The following is a 25,853-nucleotide window of genomic DNA, read 5'->3' as shown; positions in this document are numbered from 1 at the left end:
GACACATCAATCTTCTCATATTGGCAAGATGTCAACACTCAGTGTTTGTCCTGAGAGAATAAAGGTTGGAAGAAACTCGCTGCTGCTTCGGGAAAGTCAGGGTTTCCTTGCTCATAATGAATTCAGCATCTCTTTGTGGATTTTTTTTTTTTTTTTTGGTAATGAGAATCAGAGATTTAAGCTGTGCATCTTTTTCTTACCATATTTCATCACAAATAGGTCTTGCTATGCTCAAGCAGCAACACGCAGGAAGGAAGGAAGGAAGCGTTGGGATGCCTTCTGCACAGTGCTGCTAATTTATCTTGAAAAGCTGAGTTCTCTGGACAGCCAGTAAAGTAAATGAACTGCTTCTGCTATTTACAACATGCAAAATGAATAGAGGCAAGCCAGTTCACTTCCATAAACAGCTACTGTCCATGCACATTCTCCATGTTTCCAAACTGTATAAAACCAAGGCATAAATTATAGAGCTTCCCTGGGAGAAAAAAAAAAACACAACAAACAAAAAACAACCACCCACCAGAAAACCAAAGCCCCAAACCAAGTTTGTAGGTCTCAGCATGTGTTACAAAGCTTTACAGGTGGCACTCAGCTACAAAATAGGTCCCATTTTGTAGCAGAGGGGTTGCTTTAGCACACAGAAGCTGAGAACCAGGCTTTTAAAAGGGCTCATGACTGGGCATGCTATTTGTTCCCCTTGGATGTTCAAAAGCACTGATTTCCAGCTGCTGCAAATGAGTGGGAAGGAAGCTACAAGCATTCAGCACATGGGAAAAGTCAGCCTCCTTGAAGGTAAAGTTGGACATGGCAGAACTGTAACCTGGTGTTTACTGAGAAAGAACTACCAGACCTAACTCCACAAACAGGATCTCTGGCACTGCTCCTGAAGAGCCAGCCTACTGTTTTTCCCCATTAAGGGTGGCAAAATCGACTCCTGAGTATCTTGCCAGAAGTCACACAGCAAATCAGTGTCAGAGCCAGAAATAGAACCAAATCTCATCGTCCTCCAGCCTTAAGCCCAACCCGTTTATATTACATTATCTCATGCAATGGAGGGATTTCATCCAAAATCCCGTTGGTTTCAATGAAACTTTGCAGAACAGCACACATATTGTTACATTTCCATTAGCACCTCTGGAAATAAAGGATGAAAGATGTACATTTGAGCATACAACACATTTACTATACAAAATTACAGCAAAAGGTTGACACTTAGGGCTGGATTCAATTTTGAAAAATCCATTTGGGAGCCTTGTGTGGGCTTCAGTGGCATGGAAGCCAGGCATAGTTTTTTATTGAACCCAGCCCTCCATCCTTAGGCTACCACAATTTTTCCATTTTGTCAGCCAAATGTGTGTAGTGTGAGGACACCCCGGGGCATCTACAGCAGCCTGAAGGTTAAAATGCCAAACTTTTTCTGTACTCAGTTTCACACAGTAAGACTACTATACATTGCCACTACTCCATTTGCTGGGGTTTTCACTCCCTATTCCTCCAGAGCCATTATGATGTTAATGAGAGAACTGTAATGATGCCATTCACATTATAACAAGCCTGATGCCGATGTCAGAGAAAGGAGCTTTTTATACAGTTCCAGAATGTCTCTAAAAACCCAAACTTAAATATAAAATGCCCATGACTATAAAGCTGCAGGTCTCACCAAGACCAATAAAAACAAGGGAACAGACTTAAGATGTCTATTTCTTGTTTAACTCCTGGGTTTGTACCCAAATACTGCAGTGGTTTCAGTCCTTATATATCGTGCAGTGTTTCCATTGCATAACAACATGACTTGGGGACAGAATAGCAGTTCTTAGCTGTACTATACCATTGTTAACATCTGGATCGCAGTGCTTAGAAAACAAAAGTGCCATCGTTATGATAGCTGTTACCGTTCTGGTGTTACAGAAAATTTACAGTGCAGAAGCAATCAGGAATCCCACTGCACAGAGGCTGTGCAGACCCACCGTCTAAGACAGCAAGAGACAGCTGGTGAGAGGAAGAGGAAAGGCACAATCACATACCCAGACTGATGTACCTCCCTTAGCAAAAAAACCCACTGCATCACCTGTAAACAATTCCAGGCTAACCTCATTGCAACTATCTACTCTTTATGGTCGATGCAACAAAGTTTGCTATCACCAACTGAGCTGAAGGAGGCAGGGCATCCTGTGGACAAGAGCGTCATGGAAGAGGGCATAAAGGCTCCCCTGGGAGCAGCAGATAAAGGCATGAGGATGCCAGCATTACTGGCAAAGAGAGCAGAGCTGTGCTGTAGAGACAATGGTGGACTGATGACAGCTACGGCGGAACTGTCACAACCTCACATGTGAAAATAAAAGACTAGATGGAGGCAAATAAGGAGGAAAGGCAGGAGGTGGCTTGGCTCTGACCACAGCAGCAGACAGGGAAGAGGATGTTGGGAGCTTGTGTTTAAATAGATCAAACTACCTGATATGTCACAGGTTCAAGAAGGAGGAAGCTACGGAGATGGGAGATAATGAGGGCCTTGATTAAAAAGTTTATTGTCTGGATAGATATGCACAGAGTTGTAGTAGTGCTATGAATGAAGCAGTGTAAATGCTGGGGACACTGAATCGCAGCACACTGGGACAGCCCAGTCACATTAAACGAAAGCAAAGGGTCAAAGATGATCCCTGTGCTCAGGGCTCTGGAGGCAAGGTGAGCAGCAAGGCTGCAAGAACTGAAATGGCCTCTAGAATTGGCCATGCTGGATTTAAATTGAAAATTGTATTTCCAAGAGACAGACAGTGGTTGGGAGCAGACATGGAGATTTTCTTTCCTTCTCTTGTTGATATAAAATAGCTGAGGAGAACTGCACTGTGCCAGTGCAGAGCAGTCCCTGGTCTGCAGTGAGGGAGATGCTGAACCACAAGCCAGAGACAGCAAGGAGGTGGCAGAGGGAAGAGGGGAATGAGGACAGGTGGCAGCAAGAGAGTGTGAGCCCCAGGCAATGATGATTTTCTGTTTCTTCAGCTGTGCCTCCTACCAGACATGCATAACACTATCTAACAGAAGCATGATACAAGGGTGAAATGAAAGGGTTAAGGCTGGCTGAAATAACTAGACTGGTAGAACAACAGGTCGGTGTGCCAACAGGGTCAATTCAGCTTTTCATCCTTTGGAGGTATAGATAAACCATAGACGTGCCAAGTCTAGTGTTTTTCCCTGTATTTCTTGGCCCTCACTTCAGGGAATTTCAAGAAATCCACTGTTTTTTTCTTTTGCTTTCTTTTTTTTTTTTTCCTTCTTTTTCTAGAGCTGGACTTAGTGTTTGGTGGAAAAGGAACTAATGTGAAATCAGCAATTGATTTCTGTGTCAAGATACGGCTCTTTCACGGAAGTGTTTCAAAGGTATCATGACTTAACTTCTGCCCTAATTTAGATTATACAACGCCAGATGCTCAAGTGTCTCTTTCTCAAGACAGAATTCTGAGCAAATATTTCTCTAACTTTCCTAATTCCCACAAGCTATTTTTTTTCCTTTACATACTTTTCAGTTGAATTCTTCCCAGAAACACTTCATGGAGTTACTCTGGACCAAAATGCTGGAGTCCCTTGGGTTTCAGAGAAAAAAAATTAAAAGAAAATGTTCCTTTAAATTTTTAACAGTTGTGCTTTGTCCTGCCTCTGGTGTCTGTGAAGCAGACCTAGAGCAGGTTACTATACTGACAGAAAAGGTGCTTCCTCTCTTATTTCTTTGTAGGTATATGTCACCTATCAGAACCCCTGGTAGACAATATGCAATGAACTTTTAAATGGTAGTTCTAATAGTTAAAATTTTGCACCAGAATTTGTGCAAACATATAAAAATACAAGAATTTTTTTTTTTTTTTTGCCGCAGGGCTCTGGCAGATAAGAGAAAAGATGCGAATAAGTTTACTGCAGCCATCCTCCAAAGGCTGCTTTGCCTGCCTGGTCTGGGAGAACAATAAAGCTCCATGGTATTCATTTCAGTAAGCATAAATATTTTTTCCAGTGTTCTTAGCCAAAATGTCTCATATGCTCTCTGCCTCCACCCCGCTGGTGGCTGCGTGGCCCTGCTCGACATACAAACTCCGTCCAGGATCCACTTAGCTCAGTAGGAGTTTAGTTTGCAAAATGCTTCAACATCCTGAGGGCAAAAGGTGCTCCTATCACTGCAAACTGTAACAGACAGTATTTCAGATTAGTTAACCTTTGTGATGGGTTCTGACACTGAATAGGTGCTCAGTGTTGTTATTGGGACTGAAGTCAGAGGGAAAAAGGAGTCCCAGCACTCAGATGGGGCTGAGAAAAAGCAAAGCCCTGCTGTTACATAAGACTTCCCAAATCACCAGGCAGTTCTCATCACTTGTTTTGTATGAGAGGTACCAATTAAAACTGCTTCCCCACTTAACTTTAGCTCCGGTACAGCAGCACATGCATGTCACTGGCACTGTAAATGAGATGGTTTATGGAGTTAATTATATTGCCTTCTTCACTTTTTGTCTGCTGAAGAAAGTAAACAAAACTAATACAAAAGTGTTTTGGAACAAAGAGCGAGTTGTCTCCCACTTTGCTGTGTGCTACTTTCCACGAAGAATGAGCGCTATTATTATTCTTTTACAAGTTTCCTTCTAAGGGAAATAAACACCAAAGGTAGGATTCCAAGGAAATGACTCACAAATATTGGCAACAGGCTCTGAAAATTGGAACCAGTCTTTGCAAAAGCCTTTAGCAAAATACTAAACCCTCTTATTGCAAAATAAACTTTTCCCAGATGAGCTGCACATCAGCTCTGCGCGTGTGTGTGTGCATGTGAGAGAGAGTGTGTGTATGTGTGTGTGTTAGGACCCAGAGACAGGAACAGAACCCATTTCTCACGTCTCCCCTTTTTCCCTCTGGGGCACCGCTGCTGATGCCATTTTTAGCTGGAAGCTGGAAATCTTTAATAACCGACTGAGTCATCCTTGGGAGAGGGAGGGAAAGGGATGTGCCTCACCTTGCTGAGGAGCGTGCTGCCCGCCGGCCGTCCCCACCCGCAGAGACCCCCCGGGAGAGCTGGGCCGGGCAGACGATCTGCTACAAGCCGATCTACAAGAACTGGCAGGAACCTTTTTCCTACAGCTCTAAAAATGAAGGGCAGAGTGGAGAAGGGATTTTTTTTCCAATCCCCTGACACTGCAACGAATTCAGCAGGGCAAGATCAGCCTCCAATAATCTGTTTTCAGTCACCGAGTTAGCCTTTCAGATGCACAGAAGGTAACCATGCACCGTGACTCATATTTTATTTCTTAATCAGGAATCCCAGAAACCAGAAATGCAGACATTGAAAAATCAGGCAGCTGAGCAAAATCAGTGCGGCAGGATTACCATCTGCAAACAGAACAATCTACTTTGCATATTTATTTCTCAGCTGTTTAAAATTTTGAATCATAAATGCATATTCTGTATCACTTGTAATACACACACTCTAAATCGCTCATGCTCTCTCATGTTGGTTTGGGGAATTTGTTTGTTTGTTTTGTTTTTGACGATGTAAATCTGGTTAGACAAGAGTGACAAAAATTGCAAACCTTACACAGAGTTCCTTTGTTGCTTGGTTCTACTTAGACAAGCTTTTTAAATGAAAGAAGCTGGTCCCCTTATTCATTTCCTTTGCAAATTCCTATTTAACCACTCCAAATCGAGATGAAACAAATGGGGATGCTGGTCCAGAGTCAGATTTTTTTTTCAGAAAGTCCCTTTACAGTGTGCCTGAAAGCAACTGGCAGCCAAGTACCTACTTAAGACTCTAAAGGTTGCATTAGTGGAAGTTTTGTGTCTGGTTCAAGGTCTCCAGCACTGCCAGGTAGTTTCTAAAGCCTGTAACTCACTAAGTGTCCAACATACACAGCTTCCAACAGGACCTCTAAGTAAGGAAAGATGTTTGTACAGACTGTCTGAGATATTTGAATTGTGCTGAACTCCAGCCATCGCTCAACCAGTTATAACCAGCTGTCAGGGTTGGGAAGGAAACCAGGATAAACCAGTGTGGTGTCACCTTACCGAATCTGCTGGCAGGGTGGCACAGAGGGCTGGGAGGTAGGAGCTCCTCGAACCCCAGCTCACTGCAGTGTTAATGGGTGAATTTTAATATTCATAATAGCACGGCTGCTCATTTTAGTGACAGGAAGGAGGGATCAGCTGGGATGTGGCGGTTGCTGCGGGGAAGGAGATGCATAGGGATAAAGCCAAGCACATGATAGAAAACATTTAGAGATCCACAAGTCAAAAATCACTGTAATCACTTTGCCTACACCCTTTCTCAGCCTCCTGTGGTTCTCAGCTTTTCATGCTTTCCAGAATGCTCACAAAGCAGCCAGAGCAGCTGCAGCCTCATGAGCATGGCCAGGATCTGATCCTGCTCAGGCACCACTGCTCTGCAAAACCTGGACAAGGGAAAATAGCCCAAGCTGCTGCCTGGGTTGAGGTGTCTGCAGGAAGTACCTTCCAAGGGAGAGATACAGGATATCACTCTCAGACATTTTGTAAAGGTTAGGAAGAATAAGTTTAGTTACAGGATAAAGGTCTCCCAGCCACAACAATGTGGCATGACTGTGGTGAGGAGCTGGGAAGAAAAGAGAATGGAGAGAGCCCATCTTTCTATGGGACATGGGGTGTTGATTTTAAAACATGTTTAAAAATGTTTTCTTTCCATAATAAATACTCACGATGCACATAAAATGCCTTAGAAAAAGAGAAATGTTTAAATAATGAAATTATTATAAAATTATGATGACAGTGCTGTTGAGCATCCTTTTTTTTATGCACGATGTAGCTCATGAGGCAACAGGGCAGCACACATGCCCTGTAATCAGTAGGAGATACTTTTGGCAGGGATGGATTAGTCATTCCCCTCTGTGCTCTAGCAGTGTCTCCCCAGAGACAGGCTTTCTGGTGTAGCATCATAAACTACAGTGTTAAGAGACCATATCATATTTTGATGCAGAACTTCATATTTGACTGAAATTTTTGTTGAGAATTTCAGCATTCAGATTAATTCTTACTTACATGACTTTGCCCATTCATTTCTCAGTCTCCTCGCCTGTGTCCCTGTTTTCAGACTTCAACACTTATGATCTATAAGAGGAAGCAAAAAAAAAAGATCAATTTTATCAACATTTAAAAGGCTTTATTTATGTTTCAGTTTACAATGCAGACCCTAAAATACTAAGTTTAAAAAAAAATAAAACTATTTAAATTCAGTTTTCAAGTCTAATCTATGGATTTAATAGCTAAGGGAAAAGTAATCTCTAAATACTTACATCATATAAAATAATTATGCAATCACTGTCCTTGGACTGATAATATTCTGCTAAGCTCTGCATTCAGTTATTTAACTGGTGCTACAGAAAGTGATTATTCCTTTTACTTGAACAGTAGCTTAAAAAAGCTTGAAGTTGTTCTGAGCATCAGTTTTCAATTAGAGACCTGTGGTGAGATGTGTGTCCTCGTGGAGGCTGGGACTTGCAGCTCTCTGATCCACACAAGTGGCTCTTCCTCCACTGGCAGTTGGTTTTTGCTACCATTTCATTTTTCAGGAGTACTTCTACTACCATGAGCAGGGCCTGTTTATAAGGACAGTGCAGTCCAATGTGGATGACAGTCCCAGGGATCAAGAAGAACCATGTTTGCCCTGGCAGAGTCTCCTGTGCATGCTCCCAGCAGGAGGTGCAGCTCAAGGTGTGTGTGGAGAAGAGGAACACACAGGTGTACTCCAGTTAGAGCAACCCAGCTCCCTGCAGGAAATTTCCCCCTCCTCTACACAGGCAAAAGTAGCACAGCTAACAAAATGCTGGGCCCCACACTGATCAGGGCAGGGCCTGTCACAGACCTGGGTAGTCTCTAATGTCCAGAAAGGAAGATAGTGTCATGTGTGGGAGGGACAGCATTTTAAGAGCAGGATCTGGTGCAATGGCAATTACCCAAAGCCATTCCTGCTCGCCTGCTTCAAAACCTCCTCACAGCTACTGCACAGCTGTGTCAACCCTCTTGTTTATCCATATGGTGTGTCCTGGACTATATCTAAGCTCCAGGGACTGGGGAAACGTCTAAGCTAAGTCCTGTGAAGTTTTCTAACTGGTATGAGTAATGGCTGGGGACAGGCAAGTGCTTTAGTTTAAACAAACCTGTGCAGCAAAACTCATGGTTTTGAAGAAATCACTATTCCCCAAATTCCAAAAAGCAGGAAAAGGACTATGCGGAGAAGCACTTGTGTATTCCTTTATATTTTCAAGTTTTGTACAGTATATTGAGTGAGCTCCGATGTCCATATCCACTTTCACCTTCATCTCCAGTAGCAATAGCAAAGACACTGTATAACCAACTCTTCTCAAGCATGCACTCTGGAGTGGAACAGTGAATTTTTTTGATAAAAGGAGAGAGGTTTTTAAACTTCAATATCACTTCATCCATCAAACCACCAAAAAAACCTGAATAATGATCATCTTTGGTTCAATTATTCAGTTGAATCATTTTTGTCATTGCAATAAAATTGCAATTTGAACTCTAAAATAAAATTTAGATCTCATGTTAAACCTCTGAAGTATTTTTTAGCTCCAGCTTAGCTGCTGTTCCATGGTAATGAATCAAAGAGTCTTTTCCTTCCCATGTCTACTTCTGCTTGACACATTCCTGTTCATGGTCCCTCTCAGTTACACATGCTCTCCGCTTTTCACAAAAGGAGGAAAAGACTTTCCTCTCTCCGCTTCCAAGGACCAGATGGTGCCAGCCCAGCTCCCATTGAACAGTTCCTCAAGCTCACCTCACTCCATGAATAGTTTCACTGAGCGCAGTGGGACCGCTCAGCCTGAATAAAGCTGGCACAACCTGGCCTTAAGAAGAAAGATCCAATCAGTCCAAAGACAAAAACAAGCTCACAGCAACGGCGCAGGGTACGGCTCTGGGAGGCACCAGCCCAACTTGGGGACAGCCAGAAGCAAGGTGCCAAGTTTCTGGTACAGCCTGGGACAAGTTTGCACAAGGTTACTGGAGGATTACGCAGAACTCTGAGGGAGATTCGCTGGCAACAGTCTGCTTGAGCAATTCATTATTAGAAGCTTGGGAAATCCATCCTAGTTGTCTTTAATAGGAATACATCACAACCTCTGAAGGATATATCATCTTCAAAAAGAAATCCCAACTGCCAGAAATTTGGATGCTGGGAAAAGTACATTCAATTACAAAGCAAATTAAACGGGTCTCCTGTGTGTGGTTCTGCTCTCAAAAAGCATCAGCAGCTTCCTACTACTTTACAACCATGAGAGCAATTCTTTTACTTAGAAAAGCACACAGTAATAAATAAAATCAGAAATAAAAGGTCTTCAAGAAAAATATCTCAGCAGCAACACCTAATCTGAGGGGCACAAAAGGAGTTAAAAAACCAGCAGAGCATAGCCAACAGTTGAGAAATAAATTGGTAGGAGAAGTTATTCTGGGAGCCAGAGAGGGTCACAGTAAGTTAAACCTTAGACTATGTTTGTTGTCTGAAATTATTCCAAAAGCAAAATTAGTCCAAGAGAGAAGGATAAATATTCTTGAATAATCCAAACCAAAAATCAAATATAAAAGCAAGAATAATATTTAATTGGATTCCAAGTCCATGTCATCTTGAAGGAACTAACCACTTGCCCAGGTTTTGCTGTCTCTAAGTATAGAGACTGGAGAGGAAAGCATTAAGGGAATGCAGGGAATCTCAGGCAGGACACTAAAATTGAGTTATTTATTCAGTTTACATACTGTGTATGTTTTTAAATAAAGTTGATTTTACCTCCCAAAATCTAATCCGGTAATACACGACACATATTGTGTTTCAAAGCATGCTTGTGCAGAGGAAGTACTCACTTTAATAGAAGCCCAAAGTTAAATACATACATTTTAATGGGGATTTTGGAATCAGGGTTCACGCTCAGGCCCACTATACTCTGCAGCCTAAGTCTGATTCACCTGGTACCACTTTAGCCATTCCACACACACAGGTGTAAATGTTACAGCTTTTAATAATTCCAAAGTCCCCAGAGACACTTGGTACGTCAGGTCCTTCTATGTCAGTGTGCTAGGAACTGCACACCCACTGTGAGATTAAAACCAAAAGTAAATGCATACTTAAAGAAGGAAAAAACCAAACCATTAGCTCTGCTAGTTTAGCAAGAATTTAGCTTTACCAGGTAGCATTACAAAACCTAAATGAAAGGATTTACTCTTTATTCATTCTCATCAATGAAAGTGACCAAGATGATTACCTGTCCCTGCTGCTTTTGGGGGCTGTCCTGGTGCAAGGCAGCATAATGCATCACTGCTTCAAATCCCATACTGAAGGATTCAACAGTCATATAAAGTTTGACTTGCATATTTTTTCTTTAATCTCTGAAGTAAATACCTTCATATGCATTTTAGAGGCTGTTGCTTTTAAAGAGACTTTTATGATTCAGCTGATAAAGTATCACCCACTAAAGGTTGTTTAAAATAACAAAATGCAATCCCCTCTGTGCATACAGTAACTTACATTTGGGCTTCAGCTGGCTGACACAACTCTTTTCACCTGGAGAGCTTCAAAGGCAAACAATTCCAGTATCTGTAAAGCATCAATTTCCCCTCATCTTTAGATTGCCAAGGACTCTTCCAGTCACATTTCTTTTTCCAACCATTAGCTATATTTAGAAATACATATATGTAAGAAATCCAAAAGAACTTATGGAAATGGAAATAGATATCTATGGAAACCAGCTAGTCTGGAGACCTTCCTGTCGTCCAGCCTATCTGAAGAGCTTAATAAGCTTGTTTGAAATTATTCTGCAAATCATCAGGATTCTTGAGACTAAAAAAAGAGAAAAAAACCCAACTTAGCTGAATATAATGTAAGTCAATTCCATTTAGTTACGGATTTCTTCACTTGCTTAGCAGCTATTTCCCAGTACTGATGCGAGAGCTATTACTAAAATACATGAGCCAGCTACTCCTCCTACAGGTCAACACATTGAGATCTTTATGGGTAAGAAACCGGTCCTGGTGTATCAGAAGGTGGCATATTTTTTTCAATGCCCCAGCCTCATTACAGGCAGCAGAGTATTTCTGGAGGCAAACAAGCATTTTTTGCTGCCCCTTGCAGAAGAGAAGAGACTGTGATCTCAATTGTTTGTATTCATTAAAACCCTTTAAAACATTTCATGACAGTAGGTTCTTTAACCCCAAGGCTTTGGCCAAATTCCAACTCAATTACTGTCTACCTGAAAATCCTCCCATTAAATTAGGATTGATGTATTTGTCTCCTCCCTTAAACTGGTGAGCAGCAGTGGCTTGAACTGTGAAGAGCTTTCTAGGCTTCATCTTCATCAACTGGCTCATTTCGGGGTTAGGTTAGGAACATCAATACACTCCCTTGACACAGGACTATATACCAAAATTAGTATCTGTTAAATGTTTCAACATGCACTTACAAAAAGACAGTAATTAAAGTGAAAAGCAGAACTCCACATTGTATCCAGAAAATAATCCAGAAAAGATTACGTGGAATAATAACTTGCTGAGAAATCCACTGACAAATGGAGTTAGTGGATACAAGTGAAGGCTGAAGATCTTAACTGCAGACCACCACAATGTGTTAGCATTTTCTCAGATCCACCCCGTACATAAATGACAGCATTTCTACTTTTGTACATGGCAGAAATGTTTGTCATCCAGTGGTTACATGGACTATAAATTCATTTAACCATTTTTGTTCCTTTGATTGCAGTATTTGCTGGGGATGCTTAATTTGGTTTGTCCAGAATGACAATGAACAGTTTAAGTGTATTTTGTATTTCAGGTTGTTGATGCAGTAGATCTTACACCACATGTCTGCCTTGTGAGAAAGCTTTCACTGAAATATTATGCATAATTAGAGAGAGTAGGATATGCGCTTAGAGAAGAACAATTCCTTGAAATGTTTCTGGAAGGGAAAGGCTTGCCTAAGGGCAGATCGCCCCATTTCACGGAAAAGGGCGATCCATTTCCAAGAAGGAAGTGGAGGAGCAGATCTGCGTGCAAGATGTGCAGTGGTTTGGGTACCAGCATCCTTGGATCTTTATACATTGTCTGGAAACACCTGCTTCTGAATTCCCTTCAGCAATTGCTCTTTCTCAGTTTCCTACTGGTGCTGATGGTCCCACATGTTCACGTGCAACCACCTTTCCTCTCAAAGGGCTCCCTGGGGTCCAAGTACCAGCAGTGGCAATCCTTCTACAGGGGCTCTTGTGTCAGATGACAAAGACAACCTATGACCTTGAAGGGGGTCCTGCTGTGGGACAAGTGTTCTGAGGGGTGTAAGATGGGAAAAAAAAAGAGGGAATGTGGTTGGATGTTTAGGAGAACCCCCAAAATAACATCAACTGTATTAAAAGGACAGAATTTTAAATTATTACATTGCTATAAATTTTTCAATATTTTTGCTTAAAGGATGAATTATACCAGAAAGAAGTAGTGATTTCTGTCCCACTAAAATGACTGTCCCTAATCTAAAAGTTTTTAGATTAATTTCTGCCTGCACCTATGGATTTCACATCTAATAATTTTTAACATATTTTTTTCAAAATAAGATGAGAAGTGGTTGGTTAGATTCCAACAGGCAACAGTCAGCAATATAAAATGCCTCCATGTTCAGAACAGCTTTCTCAGGTAGTGATTTCAGTGTCATATTTAGCTGAGCTAAGCGCAGATTGCCAGGGGATTGCCAGCTCCAGCTGTGCACTTCCACTCCCCTCCCTGCACTGGCACTCATTTAGCTTCCAAGTCAGTCACATGGGGAAACTGATCCCACTGAAAACTTAAAAAAAAAAAAAAATCTTCTTAGGCTTTATCCTGATCCTTCAGTGACTCTTGCTGATAGCAAGAATCACTGAAGTTCTGCATAACTAAGGTATTCAGCATACGTATTTGGCATGTTTAAGCATAAAGAGAAAAGCATTCTTATGCATATAATACCACATATAGCAATTTCTATATAGTAATGCTTTACAGAGTATTTCATACTATCTTTCAATGAAAGAAAAGATGTGCATCTGTTTTACTGATTAATTTACTAGCATGACAGGTCATTTAGTGCCTGGGTATATCAATGACAAGCAAGAAAGAGGCTCCCCAGGGAAGCCTGACAGAGTTCAAGAAGCGTTTGGGCAATACTGTCAGGCACATGGTGTGACTCTTGGGGATGGTCCTGTGCAGGGCTAAGAGCTGGACTTGATGATCTTGGTGGGTCCCTTCCAATTCAGCATATTCTGTGATTCTGTGAAAATGGAAATTTTGGCAATGAAAATAAGGGCCAAGTAAATCTCCTGGCTACAAAGCCAGTCTGCATCAAACATCCCGATGCCCAGTCCCATGCTTAGACCAACAAACAGCATCACACTCTTGCCTTGCTTTATTAACAAGTACGCTCAGGAGTCTGCAAACACCCGACTGTCACGTCCCAATCAATGCTGTCACTTCGCAGTGAGTGGTGGTGCTGTGGATGAGGGTGGTTTGTACTTGCTGGCAAGCCTTGTGTGAAGAAGTTCAGTTAAAAACCCCAGTGCCTGGAAATGAGGAGCCATATAGAATGACTCCACCCAAACTGCCTGCTTGGCTGTACGTGTAACAGATGGCACAGGCTGAATAGTTAATGCCATTACTTGGTCTACTGGTCTGGCTTGTGTGCTCCTGAGTGTTTTATATGGTCTCAGGAAACAGCAGCAAGCTTGTGTGATGATTTACCACTGAGGCTTACTAAGATCTAGCTACATATTCATGACCTTTAGCCTAGCTGACTGATTTGGAGCTTTTTAAAACAGCTGATTATATGGCTTTTCTTTTTTTTTTTTAATATAAATATGAATGAATTCTATATTCTGTATCTCCCTGATTTCTTATGAACGCCAGACATTTTCTGGCAAAGGCATTAATGAGCATAGGTTTGTGTGACTGACATTTTAGTCTATTGGTACTTTAGGTCTCTGCAGATGAAAATGCTGTGATATCATAGGAAATGTGTACTTTAATAGACAAATAGAGTACAAATCTGGTCTCCTTTGGCATGTTTAAGCCTGCTCCCTTTCTGAACTGTTGAACTACTGCAACAAGAACTGATATGACAGGATATAAATTTAGATTTGATTACTGACTATTATTTTTAATATGCACATTCATTACATTTATAAAGCTCAGTTGGCCCGGTATTCTGAATTTCTGTTTACAGTTAACCTTTCATTGTAAACAGTGGGCTACAGCAATTGAACTATCTTTGTCACAGGTCTTAAAACCAGGACTTTCTCAGGCAGGAATGAAAGATGAGTTGAAGTTTTCTAATTTCACAGTAGCAAAATTAAAAGCAGAACATAATTTTTGCATAATGCAATGAAATAATATGAAAGGCTACAATGGGAAATTTTATTCTGCCTCTAAAATATACATATTAGTTCAACATGATCTTACACAATTTGACAAGAGGATTTTCATTATTAATAAGATGAAATGTAAGGCTTCTAATTAAGTGGAAAACAAACCAGTGTAAACTACACTCAGAACACACAAACCTATTAGGTTTTAAATTTAATAATAAATCATTTATCTGATTTGTTGCATGATTATACTTGACGAGAGTTTATTTCATTTCTGTGGTTTTCTTTCTTTCTTCTATCCTTACTATTCTTGATGCCAATGCAACAGTAAATTTGTTTTTTTGAATCCCTATGCTCAAATGTAGCTACTCTAAATGACTGGCAGGTAACAAAATGCAATGGTCTCATTCAGAATTTACGAGTAAAACGAAACGTCTAATATGAACAAAACACTAAATTAGAACTGCACTGTTGGACTGTAAAAACAAAAATACTAGAGAAAAAAATTGCAGATTTCATCAGAAAAAATCTTGAATAGCCCTTACTCACGTGAACCTTTGGAACCAAGTGACTAGCAGCTTCAAAATAATTTTAAATACTATTTGATATGTAATTTGCCACATGAAGACAATTCAGAGAAAACCTTTAACAGGTAAAATTGTACCTGCATAAAAGTGATGTAACTTGATTCTACCTGTCTGAAGCTATTACTGTTGCACAACAAACTATTTAACAACTATGAGTATTACACATCATTTTGCTCAGCTACTTGCATGAAACATGGGTGACTTACTGCAAGGTACCACACATGCAGCTGAAGCTGTGTAGTAACTCTTTGCTCTGTGATCTTTCAGTAGAAAATGACTGTTCATAAATGGTGAACAACTATCACCCTACAGATAATATATCTATTTCACTTATTCTGCCAAGTTTTCACAATTTCATAAATCTTTAATTTTTAAGCAAATATTTTTCATATTATTACCTTTTAATAGATTTTATATAATCTGAAAAAAAACATTCCTGGGTTGTTTTTTTTTCTGACAGACAAGGATACCAAATATCTTGCAACCTACTAAAGAATATGGACACAACACAAGTGTTGTATGGAGAAACTCTCAAAGCTTCTCAAATACCAAATATATACCAGTCTCCTTATGGAATGCCAGGTTATTCTTAAGTGTATAGCCTTTTGAAAATGCTACCCTTAACAGCAGCAAGTACCATTTCATCTTATTTGCAGAAGTCCTAGGATTTGTACATATGATGATGGGTCCAGATGATCAGGATCGTATAGCAAAGAAATGCACCCCTCTCTCCACTTTCATCTGCTAAAGGTCACTGGGTTATGCTCCTTTCATCTGCAGAAATGGGAAGAAACAATAAAAGCTTTTTACACTAAGTCTTCCTACCTTTAGGACAGGCAAACCTACTTAACTGGTTCTAACAATTCTTTTTTCATGCATGCTAATAGGTATGAAAACATACATCTATTCAGACACCTCCTGAAACTGAGCTACCATGAAAGCCCAGAAAGCCTTTTTACTAAAAGGTACCACAAAAATCATCAGAGGATAGCACAGAAGACCTAAGACGGGTCACAGTAAAATTATAATTGTTACTTATGGAAAGTGTTCTTTCATGTTTAAATCAAACCTCAATTATTTCAGCTTATGCCTTAGAAAGAAGTTAAACATAAGTATGTTAGATGAGATCTTTTCTGATAAATGCATGTGGGACAAAGAAGCAAAGAGAATCACAACAGATGACCCCAAAAGAAAACTGTATCAAGTCAAACAGAATGATCACCTGAGTGTGTCTTTATTTGCCAGTATACACATCATATTTTTTAGAACATTATCACACTGGTTAATTTAAAATTCTCTAAGTAGAAGATGACATCAACAAAGACTGTGAGGAACAAAAAGGGAATTGGGGTAACTTAGGAAATTTGTAAACAGAGCCAAAATGTGTGTAAGGGCTAGGATTAGCTTGCCAAAATTAAAAAAGATTTTATTTTTTTAATGCAGACAGCAGTTCCAATGGTTGAGCAAGCATTACTATCTTCTGAACAGTGAAATCTGTTTTTGTTTACAATCTAATGATTCCAAAGGAAAGTGACGACAACCAGTTTTAAAAGTGATTTTTCCTTTTTTTCAAATACTTTTCAGCAATTAAATTCACATGCAAAAAGCTGATTCCACATACAGAAAATACTTTGTAATATCCAAAGTCCTCAAACTGACAAAAATACATTTCACAGAGATAGAAGTAAACAAAATACAAATCCACAGCTGCAAAGTTTCAGATATGCAAAATGACTATTTTAATGCTGTGACAGACCCATGGTTTGAAAATATACTATAGCATGTTTCACTCAAACTAACATGGGATTAAAGTTACCTGTGCTGTACAGGTAAATATAACTAAAACCAGCTGGTGGCATTCTGGCTCTCCCCAGAATAGGAATGGGATGTGTATGCTGGAAGTCCAGGGTTATTTTTACAGAAAGAGAACTGACAACATTAAACCGTTCCTGTGCACTGGAAACCCTCAAGATTAATATACGGTAGCACGAAAATGATAAAAGTACTTTTTTGCTAGGTAGTAAGAAAGAAAATAAAACAACAAGAATCTGACAACACGCAACTGGAGCTACTGTAGATACAGTGTGACACTTAATTATAAATCCCTCTGGGGATGTACAGTCTGACACCCAGTGTGCAGATCTGCATGTTCATCGCCAGAGCTCCCGTTTTCACCTGCTGTGGACTCAAATGCCATGAGACGTATGTCTTCCTCTGGATTATAATGACAGCTTCAAACAAACTTCTAAGACTCTAATAAGCTGCATAAACAGCTGCAAACAGTCATTTGCTCTAATTATGTTACTGTCAAAATGAAAAAAAAAAAAAGGGGGGAATTTTTTTTTTTTTAGGGAAATTTTAATTACCGCTTATTCAGTTTGGAAAAGGAACGGAGAGGAAAAGCAGCTCAAGGAATACTGAAAATAGGTGTGAATTCAGTCACGGGTATTAGTCAAGGGCACCATGGTTCTGTACAGAAATGGAAGTATGAAAACAAAATAAACAAATTCAAAAAAGGAAATGAGCACTGATATTTTACCTCTAAAACCTTTAGTAAAAATGCCCTTTTTTTTAATGCATATAAGTAGGAGCATGGTTGATGACTGCAATATACTCATTTTCTACAATCTTTGACTGATATATAAAAATAATTCTCTGACTTCTGTGTCAAACAGGACTTGCAAATATAACCTATTCCCATTAAAACTGTGCTTGGTGTCTTAAATATTTAAGGCTATACATGCACTGAAATTTAAGGAATTTCGGGTTGAAACAGTAGTTCAAAACTGTGTTATATTACATAAATTATACAATGAAGGGACACTGGTAGGAAATGTACATACAATGCAGCATCAGTCTGTTCCTGTAAGACCAGCATACACGAGATAATTATTGTACAATATCAGGACTTCAGACACAGGAAAGCCAAATCTGTTCTCAAAATAGCACATTTCAGATATAACATGGGTAAACCAAGCTAATTTGACAGCACTGACTGACTTACATTTTTGTTTGTAATAGGATTTTGATTAAAATGCACCAAGAAATACAACCCAAACACTTTGCTACTGATACAACAATGCACATCCAGTCAGAAAAGAGGTATCTGGAATTCTCAGCTGGGAGTCACATTTACAGAAGCCTATTTTGTATTTGTTAACAGAGATCCATCATATCATTTCTGTCTTTAAGTAATAGCAAGTGCAAACATTATTTGTCCAAATAATTAGAAACAGACTTGGTTCTTTGGTTAACACCATGTGACTTACATCAGACACAGGAATCAATTAAGAATAAACAGTCATATGAGGAAGTTTCTTGGACAGGGGGTGAGGAAGGAAATGGGAAAACTTCAAATTCAAAGAAATATAAAGCACTGTGTTTAACTGAACTGCCCTTTGAAACCTCCTGGACTAGAAATAATCAGTTTAAGACATCTCTTCAGTTGCAGTGACATTGCTTACACACCATAACTTTAGTTTCTCTACGTATTAGTTTTATACAAAAGAAGGAAGGCACCGAGTGCATCGGTGACATACAGGCAGTATAAAAGTATGCAAGAAAATGCTACATACTGTATATCCCATACTTTTTAGAAATGTGGTGAATGTGTGCTATCTCTACGCAATATAATGCTTCCAAATCCTTATATCCCAATGAAAGAATGAATTAAGATGTGAAACACATTTTAATAATCTTGCTGATAACAGCACAATTCAATATTTGTATTCACTAAGATCAGTTACTAGCTTATAGTCACCAGAAAAACAAGTTCAAAATCACTGAAGATCAAGGGAACTATAATCTATGACTACACTTTGGGACAGAGCCAGCAGCCTGTATTCATGACAGATGTCCCACTAAGAATGCAGAGGAGGCTCAGTTTTACCACTGTTATTCATGTTAGTAGTGCCTTTCTCTGAGACATCCCAAGAAATAGATGGGACTACTTACAGGGAAAGGTACCACACAACATGAAATACATCTGGTTAAACCAGGACCTGAGTAAAAGGCAGAAGGTTCAGGCCCTTAGTCATTATAGTAGCACTTTTGATTGTGTTAACAGTGATATAGCTTGCTCATAGAGCATTTAATTTTACATTGTTAAGTCTTATATAAAAATAGGTAAGAAAGCTCTGTAAGAAAGTATATATACTATATAAGGAGAAATCTCTCCTTAAAAAAAGCAAAGAAAGGGAAAAATTGAATAAAAGGTTTCACTAATTACACTTTGTCATGAAAATCACATTAAAAACAGTTATCGTAAACAAAACAGTACTGAGCACTAATGAACCTTGTGGTTTACTGGAAAGGACAGCAAACTAGCTGTATAGTAAAAAAAGATCATTGCTCTATCTCCTTTTTTGTAAATATTCCTTAATACATTCAACTGCTTAGAAATTTTCTTAAAATGTCATAATAAGCCATTTGCAAACTGACTATCAAAATTGGTTCAAAGCCCTGCTCCTTGCTTGCACTATGGCCTAGAGATTACATCTCAAAGCTATGATAATGCTTCTAGTTAATTCGGTAGTATCCTTCAAACTCATGCTTTGTAAATAAACCAGAAGTTAAAAAGCAATCCACTTTAGACCCTCAGCATGCAGTGAATGTCCACAGGATTCGCAAAACATAGCAAAAAAATTGTATTGATACAATGGGCAAGACTCTTGTCCTCAGATATAAGAGACAAAAGGATGACATTAATTACATCCCTGAATGTCCATGAGGTATTCCTTCAGTGATATGGTATTACTGCTTCTGCTCTCCTGAGTAGGGTCTTTATGCCAGCTCAACCAGTACATGCTTGCAAGGAAGTGAATGATTCCTTCTTGCTATAAGCTAGCCTTGCCCATTTTCTGGGCATAGCTGTTTCTTGGTCTTCATTCCTACAGGAGCAATACTACCCACTTTCCTAACTCCTGGCACATTCCTCCACATAAGGATCTTATTTCTACATCGTACCAGTGTAAGCCCGAACAGTAAAACCTGATCCAGCATGTACCAGGCCCATTTATTAATTCAGTCACACCATCTAACGTAAGAACTAAGCTTGCCAGCATTAATATAATTGTGCCATATTCAGGTAGGCATAATATAAGCAGATACATTGGGTGCATAAAATTTCTGCATAGTCTGCAGAAAGGAAAAAACCCTGCTTGAACTTAAGGAGGGGCAGTGATAAGTTCTTAAGGCTAAACTAATCCATGTCACTACAGGCCAGTTGGCACTCGCCCTACTCACCCTGGGCAAAAAAAAAAAATCCACCTCTGTAAAATACACTAGTTTAGAAGCCACGTGATGCCCACACAGACCAGTGCTGCTTTGAATGTATGAAATTCCACAATTCCCATGTCACAGTTTCTCTGAGCAGGACCTTCTGAGGGCCACAAGGCTCCAAGAGTGGAATCTGAGTCACTGTCACCGCTACTGCATGAAGATATCTCTTATTTTACTGCTCTTGCTCTCAGATGACATCTCTTCAACTGGCATTGTTGATTCAGTGACAAGGAAATGCTCCTGTGACTTTCCCCTCAAAATCAATCATCACAACAAAGTAGTCTGAAATCCAGCTGTGATGCACTACAAAATCTAGCAGTTGAGTTAAAGAGACCAAAACCACAGAACATTCCTGAAGGCTCGTTCTAACAATAAATTTTGCTGAATGTTCCAGTTAAAATTATCAAGATGTTCGGAACTGCTTTAACATTTTTAATACTAAGTTTTAAAAATATTTCAAAATCTGAGAAAAGGAAGAAACAAATATAAGAGAGAATGATTAAATAACAAGTTTGTGACAATATCCGGATATTTGTGTTTCTACCTTCATTCATAACTGAAATCACATTTGGCTGTGCTGCAGGTTCCATGCTGCACCACTTCTCTAACCTACCAATCCTATTGTTCACACTTTCAGGGTGACGTCTGCTCTCCTGTTGATGCCCATGGGCTCCTCTCACTAACAGTAACAGTAGGCAGGCATGCACATCAGTCAGAGAATTAAATGGATGTTTAGTTGTCACTGAGAATTCAGCTTCAGGAGGAAGTCAGTCTGTCTTACAAGTGACAAGCCATAATTTTAAAGACTGCTTTAAACAGGACAGATTTTTTTCCTCCAGGGAAGTATGATAAGGAAGTAAAGGGTTCAATACAATTATGAGTTCAACGAAAAGGCATTCTGCTGTTAGTTTCAAGTTGAAACAGCTCAGGCCAAAAGGCCTCCCCTCAACCCTCATTCCGATTTTACCTCAGAATTTTTGTTAGAATTGATACGTGTAATAGTAATCTGTATTCAATTTCTACATTAAAATGTCTCCCTCAAAGAAGTTTTCTTCTTCTGCTTCACTACATTAAAACTGATGGTTTTCATTTCAGAAATCTTTGGGAGTTGGACAGGTCACAGAAATTTTGCACCAGTACCTTAAAGTAAGTGGTGCAGAATGTCCCTGACTTCTAAGGCCCAGACAACTTCTCAGGGTGCTGGGGAGTTTGCAGGAGTGAATCATTGAGGAGAAAAGAGAAAAAATCAACAACACAAATTTTAGACAACAAAAAAATTGCTCCAAAGGTGTGACAAATTGGAAGGTACTGATGCTGACACTACATCTGCCATCAAGAATCATTACAAAAATTTACAGAGAAAAATATGTCCCACAGTAAATGCCATAAAATCTGTTTTCAGCTCAAGTGTTTCCTTGATGAATAAACAATGTTCAGCTCTAGTAAGAGTACATACATTCATTCTAAGGGCTCACCCATATTTCCATATCTAATTATTAATGAGCTTAGAAGACATTAATTGCATCTAGAAATAGTGTCATATTTCTCCCGTAGCAGAACTTAACACCTTGCCTAACTTCTGCCTTTGCAGTCAGACCTCACAGTGTGATTACAATGTGGATGTTTAAAGTCCCGAGTGTGAGGAAGCACCACGGTGACAAAGGATTGAATCTTCCCAGTGCTATCCTCCTTCCCTGTGCCACCTGGCTGAACTGGAAGTGGCAGCACGACTCTGCTGACTTCTTGCCTCCATGCATGTGGGAGACAGCGATGTCCTGCAGGTGCTGTACAACCTCTCATCTTTCTGCGCAGTGATTTCATGCCTGGCTGTCCTGCCCTTCACAACCTTGCCCTTACCATAGAAAGGAACTAACTTTTTCACATTCATAATACTTTAAGACGAGCTATGTGAAACGTTCTAAACATTAAATCAAATAGTTCATACACAGAAAGGATGCAATATTTTCAAGAATAGAATCTGCAAGAACGTCATTGTTCTATAATTATTTAAGGCTACACTGACAGGAAACAGATTCAATTCAAGATCTGCAATCTCTACATGGTATACTGGCACACAGAAAAGTAATTAGTTTGGTAATTTTTTCCAAGTGCTCACTGTACTTTTGAACAAAGGCAAACAACAAAAAGCTATGAAAAAAACCACAGCCAACTCTGAGGAAAACACAAGTGCCTCTAATTTGTTAGTGATACTTGGTTCTTTAGAAATACTTTTCTGGGCTTATGATCTAACTGAATGCACAAAACCACACTGCATGTGTAAGTCCTTACTCAGGGTTCAAAAAATCCACAATATCTAAAGGCAGACTTCAAATACAAAAGTATAGGTTCGCATAAGCAATAAGAAAAACAAAATTACAAACAAATCAAATAGTAAGAATGGATTCTAGGAAGAAAAAACAACATGACAGCTATTGGTACTATAATTAACTCACAAAAATCCCAAGACGAATCCAATTATTGGTGTGACTGGTTTTGCATGGCAAATCCATATTCTACTGCCTCGAAATTAAACATTCATTCACATTCTTTATACATTGAGTTCCTAGGCTTTGTACAGTATAAATCCAAGTAAACCAATCCTGCTTCTGTGAAACACAGACTGGTCCTGGATACTTTAGGAAAAGTCATGTGACCTAGAGAGAAATTCCTCTCCCCTAATGTGCCCAACACGGATGACTATAAATCTCTGCTGTGTCTAAATTAAGATTTCAGTGTCTTAGAAATCTAAAGGATTAGATGGAAAGCTGAAGCAAATCAACCTACAAACAGAAACGCACATCATGACATGGTTTAATTGAGTTTGGTTTTGTAAGAGGTTATTTGCTGCACCTTCCAAACTGACTTCTTCATTTGTTCAATAGTGACATTAAGTACATTCTCCACTAGAATTAACTGGCTCAGTTCTTGCTGTTAAATATTGTACATTATTTTATATAGCAAAACTTGTACAAAGAGACAACCATCAAGAGACAACTTTCAGCTTCAGGAAAGAGCGTCCAAATATACACAAAGAGAATGGATAAAAACACTTCCACATCCACTGAAAAACTGCTTTTGTACAGCTTCTAAGCTGTTTCTATTACATGGGAAACTGAAAGGATTGTGAAAATCTGAGCATTTTCCTTATGCATATAAAATTAATGTTGATTTTTTATTAAATTCTACACTCAACATTATATTTCACAAACTGATCAACAAAAAGGACTGAAAGAGTATTGCTGCAAGACCGTTCCTGTTTAAAGAAAGTTTTTTGCATTATTTGTATTTAGTAAATAAAGCTTCTGTAAATGAAGCAGCAGCGCAATATCAGGAGGAAAAAAACCCCAAAAAGGTCTGTAATAGTGTTTAAATCTTTAAATCCATAAAAACCGAAAGCCCGGCTCTGCAAATAAACCCACCAAAAGGCACCAAATAAACCAAGACGTGGAATTACAATATACTTTAGAAAGGACTTAATGCAATTGTTAAGTAGTGTGAGAATTTGAGAACCACGTGAAATATCTTTATTATAGCATACTCACCTTCACCAATCTCACTGTACTTGACAGTCTGTAAAATGCAAGGTCAGGATTGTTCGGAGACAGTATAAAGAAATTCAAGAGAAAAACATTTGTCCTAATGAGAACGCTCTAGACTAACACTAATTCTCTCAGCAAAATCCAATAGTCTTCTACCCACCAAGTGCTACAACAGTCAGTGAGGTCCCGTATTAGTAAGACATAACCATCATTTATAAGAAAAAAAAAATCACTTGCTTTTCATACAGCAACAATTAAAAATAAATGGAGCTTATTCATTACTGGCAAAAAGAATATTTGAATTGGGAAGCTTTTTAAAAATAAATATGTTTACTCAATAACCCAGAATTTCAGTAATATGAATTAGATTCAGCAGTCAATAAATTAGTGTGAGTCCAGCTAAAGCATTTGGGACAAATAGGAATCTCAGAAGCACTGATATTTCCCCAATTTTGGTGGATGCCACAAGTGTTTACCTGATGGCAAACCTTCTTGTAATACTGTGACTTCTCAACTGCGTCATTAGAAAGTTGTGTTTCCCAGCCTGAACACAAGCAAAGCAAACTTCTGTTTTGCATGGGAACATTCATTCAATTGCTGAAAAATCACTAGAAATATAACTTACTGATGTTCTCTTCTTCAAGAAGAAATGTAAAAACTCCTTGTCTGCTCTCTAGTTCCAGCGAACAGCATATGGTAGTTCCTAAAAGAGCTCAGAAGAGACTCAAACGGATACCTGCTTCAAGCAAAACCATAGTATTTCACACTCATTCAGAGCAGTTCAACTGCTGCCACTTCCTTCACAGTCTTGCAGCCTAACTTCGATCCGATGACATTTTAAAGAAATTTGTATCAATTTGTTTAATGAAAATATATTTTAGTAAAGTCGTGCTCTATGAGCTTCCTACATTGGAATACATGAATACTGGAAGTGCTTTCAACAGAAAGTTACATAGTTTTACAGTACAACCTGTCTAAGGAGTTTTGGAAGGGACCAAACCAATGATCTGGTCTCTTTGGATTAGGCAGAAGTACAGGCAAGAGGGAAAAACCCAATTTATGCCATATATAGAGCTTGTTCCTGTCACAGATTGAAGAAACATTAGTTTGATGTCAAAGTTCACCTGATGCCCAAATGCTAGTATTTTTCAAACCAACTGCATATCAAAAAATGAAAACTTACTTGTACTAAGCTCCTGGAAAGAAACTCAGTGTAAAACAACAGTATATTTCTATTTGCTATATTACTAAGTGTTCTTTCACCAGTGGGCTGGTTTTTTTTTGCTTTTGCTAGACAGACCATTAACTTTTTCTCAAAGTGCAAACTGTTGACCTTTAATCTGAATGCAGGCAGGTCAGAAGCTACAGTATTAAAGCAATACAAAAAGTACACAAGGAGGAGCTTACATTAATTCAAAGAACCTTACACAAAATGTTTCTGAATTGAAAACCACAAAACAAACCCAAACAAATACAGCATCAGGTGGATGGGGAAGGGACTGCTAATATATCTGTGTACAGCACGGCTTCTCTGACACCAAGGAAGTTTATGACACTAAGTGAAGATTGTATATTAAGTCCGGCCATTTTGCATCTTCTGCATTCTTTATGATGGAATGTTGACCTCAATTTTTGTTTTTTTTACTCCCATAACAGATCTGTTGATTGTGACCAGGGATGATCATCTTCTCAGGAGAACAAACTCCCTTTAAACCATGACCACACTTCCTACCATCCATTACGATTCTAGTAAAGTATGCCATCTACACACTTGCTGTCCTTTAGATTCTTTCATTTCAGTCCAGTGATTGAGTTCGTCTTCTCCTGAGCTGTTGAGACCTAAGGAAATCCACCCTATCATCTCTTTTCGTTTCATGCTGCGCTTATTATATACAGACAGTATGAGTGTCACGTCTGACAGCTGAAACAGAGCCACCTGGAAAACGAAGGTTTCTTTGTACACTGGATTGGGCTGTCCTCGCCGGATGGAGGTTTTGCATTTGGACATCTCTTGTCCCATCGAGTTCAGCAGTGTTAACTTAACATATGTATCTACAAAATAAATCATATTTGGA

The 25,853-nt window shown here is 39.1% G+C and overlaps 1 protein-coding gene across 1 annotated transcript in view; it reads right to left on the bottom strand.

Moving 5' to 3' along the window:
• Positions 1-16,174: 16,174 nt before the first annotated feature.
• Positions 16,175-25,853, bottom strand: part of SYT14 (synaptotagmin 14) — a 64,036-nt gene continuing 54,357 nt past the window's right edge. Inside the window, exon 8 of the mRNA XM_051783135.1 lies at positions 16,175-25,830. Coding sequence (XP_051639095.1) covers positions 25,517-25,830 — 314 coding nt within the window. The 3' untranslated portion in view covers positions 16,175-25,516. The remainder of the gene's footprint in view (positions 25,831-25,853) is intronic.

The sequence above is a fragment of the Manacus candei genome, unplaced genomic scaffold (assembly GCF_025592945.1).
Source record: "Manacus candei isolate 608988 ecotype Guabito, Panama unplaced genomic scaffold, ASM2559294v1 h1tg000017l, whole genome shotgun sequence".
Lineage (NCBI taxonomy): Eukaryota > Metazoa > Chordata > Aves > Passeriformes > Pipridae > Manacus > Manacus candei.
Note: the sequence above shows the minus strand (reverse complement) of the source record. Positions and strands in the feature narration are given on the sequence as shown.